At 41.1% G+C, this 7,500-nt stretch overlaps 1 protein-coding gene across 6 annotated transcripts in view; it reads right to left on the reverse strand.

Annotated features, from left to right (window-relative positions):
• The window catches only part of LOC125025815 (neuromedin-U receptor 2-like), a 78,274-nt gene that overhangs the window by 13,954 nt on the left and 56,820 nt on the right, over nucleotides 1–7,500 (reverse strand). For all 6 annotated transcript variants that reach the window (XM_047614073.1, XM_047614066.1, XM_047614072.1 and 3 more), the window contains exon 3: nucleotides 497–660. In XM_047614073.1, the coding sequence (XP_047470029.1) occupies nucleotides 497–660 (164 nt within the window). The remainder of the gene's footprint in view (nucleotides 1–496; nucleotides 661–7,500) is intronic.

Genomic DNA, 7,500 nt, shown 5'->3' on the forward strand with positions numbered 1-7,500 from the left:
CTTGCTGTCTCGTTCCCATGACTCATCGACTCATTCAAACACCTGTCCTTTATCCTGACTCACGGTTACAGTGTTCTTCCTGATTCGTCGACTCACAGCTTTAATTGACGAGGGAGGGGATGGGGGGGGGGAGGAGGGGTAAGAAGGGTGTTGGGGGTTTAAAGATCCTCTCTTATCCTGATTCCCGGCCCGTCACCTACTCACCTACTCACCTGCTCGCACCCACGATTCTGAAAAAGGTGGTTCTCCCTACCCGACTCACCTACACTCTCCTATGAACCACTGAAGGTTAGACCTGACTCACTTACTCACCGAATCACACCCACGATCCTCAATAAGGGTGGTCCTCACTCATCTACTCACACCTACGATCCACAAAATGGTTAGTCTTGACTCACTCATCTACTCACCTACACCCAATCACTAACCATAAAAAAAAGGGTACACCAGACTCACCAACTCACACGAAACGACACAGAACCCGCCAGTGACTCACCGAATAGGAGAGTGATTATATCGGCGACGGCGAGGTTGACGAGGTAGTAGTTGGTCGACGTCCTCATCGAGAGATTCCTCAGTACCACCAGGCAAGTCAGCACGTTTCCCACCAGGCCAGCGACGGCGATCAGCACGTAAACCACCGTCAGGCTAGTGCGGTACCTGTTGGAGAGCGAGAGAAAAGGGGATTAGAGAGGAGGGTGAGAGGTGTAGGAGGGAGGAAGGGAAGAGAAAGTGGGAAGTAGAGTAGGAGAGGAGGGTGAGAGGTGTAGGAGGAGGGAAGGAGGGAAGAGAAAGTGGGAAGTAGAGTAGGAGAGGAGGGCGGGAGGTAGGGAAGGAGGGAAGGGGAGGGTGGGTGGTAGAGGAGGATAGTAGAGAGGTTAGTGAAGAAGGGAAGAGAGGGTAAGAGAGGAGGGTGGGTGGTGGAGGAGGAGGGAAAGAGAGGGCGGGAGAGGAAGGTGGGTGGTGGAGGAGGAGGGAAGAGACGGAAGGAGAGAAGAGAGGGTAGGAGAGGAGGGTGGATGGTGGAGAAGGAAGGAAGGAAGGGAGGGTGGGAGAGGAGGAGGGAAGAGATGGTAGGAAAAGAGAGGGAATGCAGAGTAGGGAGGGTAGGAATAGAGACCGAGAAAAGGGATATCAAATTAGATGTGAGGGACGGAGGGTAGGGAAAGATGAAAGGAAAGTGTAGGAGGGAAAGGAGGGAAGGGAGAGTTAGGAAGGGGGAGGGTAGGGAAAGATGAAAGGAAAGGAGTGAAGGAGGGAAGGAAGATTAAGGAAGGGAGTATTAGAGGAGGAGGGAAGGGATGGTTGGAAAAGAAGGAAAGAGGAGATGAGAGAAGAGAAGGAAGGGAAAGTAGGAAAGGATGGGAGAATTGGGAAGGAAGGAGAAGGGAGAGGGGGAAAAGGAAGAAATTGAGTTGAAGAATGAGGTGGAGATGAAGGAAGAGAGTAAATGAGGGAGAATAAGGGAAGGAAGGTGGGGAGTGAAAAGGCGAAGAAAGAGGACGAAAGAGGGAAGGAGGATAATGGGAGTGGATAGAAGGAAGGGACAGGAGGAAGGGATGGATGGTCGCCGGGAGAGGGGGTGGGGAAGGGTTAGGAGGAACAGTGAGAAGGGAGATAGAAAAGATTTAGAAGAGGATAGAGGAAGGAATACGACAGAAGACTAAGGGAAAGGATAAGGAAAAGGATGAGAGAGAGGAGATTGAGTAAAAAAGGGAGAAATAGACAAGGAAAGGAAGGACAAAGGAATCTAAACGCAAAATTGAATTTGAACATAGGGAAGGGATGAAGAAACGAAAGAATCACTCACTTAAAAAAAAAAAAAAAAAAAAAAAAAAACGATAATCAAGTAAAAGCATAAAGTGACAAACAAACAAACAAAACCGATAATCAATTTGAGCATGAACAAACACCCGAATGAAGGTCAAGACACCATCTGAGCAGGAGATGACGTGTGACTCTGGGTCCGAAAGCTGCTGATCACCCCTAAGGAGAGAAGGATAGGCGTCCCCTTTCGTTAACACGCGAGGAACACGGTCGTCTAAAATGTATTAGCACGTTCCAAGGGTGTGTGTACGTGCGTGCGTGCGTGTGTGTGTGTGTGTGTGTGTGTGTGTGTGTGTGTGTGTGTGTGTGTGTGTGTGTGTGTGAGAGAGAGAGCTGTTACACATTGGTCACGCTGGGAGTAGAAGGCTCTGGAGCAATAACAAACAAACATTGTTATTTAGATTAGCTTTGATGCTAAAAGTATTTTTTTTATTTCTTTATTGGTAGCAAATAAAAAAAATGCAAGTGAAAAACACACTTGGACGACGATAATATATATTTCAGATATATTCAGATCTCACAATACGTTTCCGTTTTTCTTTTCTTTTTCCAATAGAGAAAGGCAAACTTCGGAACTGGGAATAGGATGTAAACTTAGCATAACGCAAAAGCAAAATCGTTTTAGGAATTAGTCTCCCATTCTGACTAAACAATCAGAAAAGCGAAATGGCGAAAGCGAAGTACTGAGAGCAAACACGCTCAGTGGCTTCTCGAAAGCTGTTGGAAACTTCTTGTGACAGACATTCCGAGGAGACGGTTTACGCACAGCTGAGCAGAACCGAATAATCTTTTTATGTGAATAAGGCTTAAAAAGAAAAAAAGAAAAAAGAGAGAGAGAGAGAAAAAAAAAAAAAAAAAGCGGGAGTATGCAGTCAGAAATGATTCACTCGTATAATCTCTGTGTCATTTTGTGGAACCTTGTTTATAATTTATTATCGAATTGCATTTTGAGAAAATTATAAATGCTAAAGGGAATGTAGTCGCATATAATTGGTTTTCTTGGTTCTTTAATGGAAGTGCCTTTGAATTCATGGCTTACTGAATTCGTGGAGGACTAGGTATGTACGTGTTTTTATGTGAATATTTGTGTGCGTGCGTGCGTGTTTGTGTGTGTTTGGGGTGTGTGTGTGTGTGTGTGTGTGTGTGTGTGTGTGTGTGTGTGTGTGTGTGTGCGTGTTTACGTGCGCGCGTGCGTATGTGTGTGTGTGTTACTGAGGTAAACCGCATTTGGATGCTGGCATTAAATAAAAAACCTCTATCATTTTGATTACTTATAACATGTCCCGATCCGCCAACACACATCTATAATACATTGCAAACGCTTTAGCCCTTTGGAATATTCCACGCTAATCACCGTCATGTTTTCGCAAACAGAAAACAAAAATCCTCAGTCAAAAACAACTACAATAGCCATCATTACATTATCTAAAAATAACAACAAAAGCAGAAAATGGAAATCAAGAAACACAAATCACAAAACCAACAAACAAAAACAAACAAACTACCTGAATCTAACAGATTTCAAAAAACTCTTTTTGTAACCGCTATCTCGACCGTGGACCAATCACGTACCGAGCAGCCCGACCGGTAAGCCAATCAGCGCGAAATGCGAGATTTAAAAGGTTTTACGGACATTGATTGCTTAATGACAATATCTACGAGAAAGTGCATGAACGCAAATAACAAGTGCTTAACGTGAATACCCGAGTAAGAAGTCGTTAACATTTAAATCTAAATTGTGTAGCTTGTTTTCCCCTTCTTTCTTCTGTCTATTGTTTATTCATGTGCATATTCATACCTGCGATGTTTTTTTTATTCAGTAATTTAGGCGTTTGAATTTTTTTTTACATTATCATCATTAATCATCTTTATTATTATCAATATAATTTTTATATTACTAATATTATCTTTATTATTGTTCTTATCTAATCATTACATCATCTTTATCATCACTGTTATTATCATCATTATTGGTATCAATGTTATTATTATCATTAGTATTATCCTTATTATAAATTATTATTATCAATATCATTTTTATTATTATCATTATTATTATCATTATATTATCAATATTATTGTTACTTTTATTATATTATCATCATTACTATCATCATTATATTAACTATCATTATTATAATTATCATTATCATTATTGTTATTATTATCTCTATTACTGTTATCATTGTGGTCCTTATCGTTATCATTATCATTATTATGATCACTATCATTACCAGTGCTATTATAACTACTACTACTACTATTATTATCATTATCATCCGCTTCATCATCATCATTATTGTTTTATTATTATCATCATTACTATTATCATTATCATTATCATTATTACTATTATTATAATGATTACATTTATTATTACTGTTATGAGTATTAGTGTTATCATTATCACTACTATTTATCATCTTGATAATTATCAAAATTTTACAAGTAGTTTAATTTTTCGGATTTTTTTTTTTTTTTTTTTTTGGGGGGGGGGGGGGGGGTGTCCTCCCAATGTCGCAGCTACATACCACATAACGGAGGTCTCTACATCTTCCCGGGGGGTCAGAGAGGCACTTCTAATTTTCTCTGTGTGCTCTGGAGACCGCTAGGTGTTATTAATCAGCAAGATTACATAGCCGAAAATTGCAGCCAATTCGTTTCGCCTGGAAACTTGGATGGAGGGTAGATTTATTTTTTTTCTTTTTCTTTTTTTTTTAATATGTATTGCTCTGTTTTTTTTTTGTTTTTTTTTTTACGTATTTTCACTGATATGTTTAGGGATGTTGCTCCCCAAGATTGATTTCCATGTCAAATGTTTGTATTTTTAATTAAAGTACATACATGGTGTGCAGTGAGAAATGACAGCGTTAGTCATATATGTTGTCATGGTAACATTTGTCTCTCTGTGTGGGGATGCCAAACAAAGGTCAGTGCCACTTTATACTCACGCATTAATATGCACATGCATATCACCCACTCAAACACACATACACAAATATACATTTATACTCTCTATTTTCTCTCTCTCTCTCTTTCTCACACACTCACACTCACTCACACTCACACTCACACTCACACTCTCACACACACACACACACACACACACACACACACACACACACACACACACACACACACACACACACACACACACACACACACGCCACACAGAAACAGCCACACAACCAAAAACCTACAAAGACCCATGTTGAGAAAGATCTATACGGAGGCCTCCCCTAACAAGGTAAGAGGAGTTATTGACATTTCGATTTCTACAATCTTCGCAGGGGAATAATAAGTAATCTGCGTCATTTTTGTGCTGATGATTGTGAAATTGAGACATCAGCTGCTCCTTTTGTCTTGACAGGTTATTCATTGTGAGTCAGGTTATTCATTGCGACTCAGATTACTGTGAGTCGGCTTATTCACCCTGATTTAAATTAGCCATTCCCTAATTTCTACTTTTCTCAAAACTTGTCACAAAGACATCAGTCGGTAAATGAGGAAGACACAAACAGCCCTTTGGACCAATAGGAAACGTTCTTTGATGCCCTGAGAATAGACAATGTCCTCTTGAGATCCTTTGCCCTCTCGGTGTCCTTTCGAAGACACTGAGACTTGCCTCGTTAGTTGTCCTTGAACCGTCCTGCCATAAAGCCCTGGTTCCCCTCAGCTCAAGATCTAGAGTTAAATCCGGCCGTCTTATCTACCGGTTTGGGTCATACTGTTAATGCACTTCTGTGGGTTAAGTCCGTCTCGGGTGACTTCAAAGCGCCTTTAACGATGTTATAACTCCGTAATGTTTGTCAGAATTTCAAGTCAGATGTAGTCTATGAAATCCACTGCCCGTGAATTAAAATAAGGAAAAAAAAAAAAAAATAGACCAACAGGATTTGGGAAAAGGGGATGCCTGATCTGAGTTTGGTTCCAGAGTAAGTTATAACTAGTCTATTTCACTTCTCTTTAGGGTACCCTTAGCTCACCTTTATGGTACTTGTGCCTCTCGCTTTTAAACAAGCTGCAAGTGAACCCGAGTTTCTTTCGTTTATTGGCTCCACTTAAACTTCCGAGTCGTTCACCTCGTTCACTGTATAACGAGTTTTTTTTACTACTAGTTAAAAAAAAAAAAAAAAAAAAAAAAAAAAAAAAAAAAAAAAAAAACACTCAAATTAGGCGTCTAAACGAAATCTACATAATCTATGGACAAACTGTGGCGAATTAAACACTTCGCTGAGTCGATCCCTAGCTGTGGGTTATATAACGCGAGGCGGTGAAGACTGGCACGAGGAACGAAGAAAATACCAACTGCCCTTTACGTCGTTTCCGCCAGACAAGTTAATCAGAATTAAGATTTCTCACTTGTTTGTCCCGCCTCCAGACCCTGAAACTAGTCTGTTTTTTGTTTTTTTTTTTGTTTAATTTGTTGTTTACAGAACACAAAAATGAATCCAAAGAAGAGTTTCGAGCAAACTATTCATATCTAATAAGATAATTACGTCGCGTCTCTCCTGTATTAACCACATACCACTTTTCTTAACTTCCAGGTAAATCTCATATTACGTATGATATTCTATTTACAATCTCATTAAACTAGGTATTATTATCTTGTAAAATACGCCTACTGCATATAATCATACCACATCATATATCTCCCACAATTACTAAGAATTCCAGTGTAGGCCTACTTTGGAAGTGCTACTGGGGCGTTATAACGATCCTCTTGATATATGCAAGGATTATTCTGGAAAATATATCGGAAAGTGTCTGTTTTAATGATCTAAGAGCTTCTCTCCATGCTATCTATACTTTTCGTGTGCGTTAGAATATGCAATAATTTACTGCTGCGCTTTAAGGTGATGACTTTTTTCTTGGTGGATTTCTAAAAATATATATTCATTTAATATTCGGATACAGGAGATACAGAGAGGAAAGGAAGGGATAGGGAAAGCGAGAGAGAGAGAGAGAGAGGGGTGAGAGAGAGAGAGAGAGAGAGAGAGAGAGAGAGAGAGAGAGAGAGAGAGAGAGAGAGAGAGAAAGAAAGAAAGAAAGAAAGAAAGAGAGGGAGCGACCTGAGAGATAAAGATATTAAGAGAGTGAGAAAGAAAAGAAAGAAAGACAGAGAGAGTGAGAAAGAAAAGAAAGAAAGACAGAGAGAGTGCGAAGAGAAAACAAAACACAAAAAAGGAGAAAAAAAAAAACAAGAAAGAAAACCGACAAAAAAGAAAAACAAGAAGCAGATTCAGCGATCTCCCTCAAATGGCTCCTCCTCCTCCTCCTCCTCCTCCTCCTCCTCCTCCTCCTCCTCCTCCTCCCCCTCCCCCTCCTCCTCCTCCTCCTCCTCCTCCTCCTCCCCCTCTCCCTCCCCCTCCTCCCCCTCCTCCTCCTCCTCCTCCTCCTCCTCCTCCTCCTCCTCCTCCTCCTCCTCCTCCTCCTCCTCCTCCTCCTCCTCCTCCTCCTCCTCCTCCTCTCCTGCGAGGGAAGGGAGGTGTGTGAATCCTTGTCCGGGCGCATTGAGCTGTCACGCCCTCATCGGAAGCTCCCCGTCGCTAATTCATGACGGAAGCCAAGCCTCATGCACTATTCACTCCTCCCACGCCCTCGCAGCGGAGGATAATTTCCCTATGGATATCTCGGCACGATTTCTCTCCAGGATGCAGATATCTTTAATAA

This window comes from Penaeus chinensis, chromosome 5 (genome assembly GCF_019202785.1).
Source record: "Penaeus chinensis breed Huanghai No. 1 chromosome 5, ASM1920278v2, whole genome shotgun sequence".
NCBI lineage: Eukaryota > Metazoa > Arthropoda > Malacostraca > Decapoda > Penaeidae > Penaeus > Penaeus chinensis.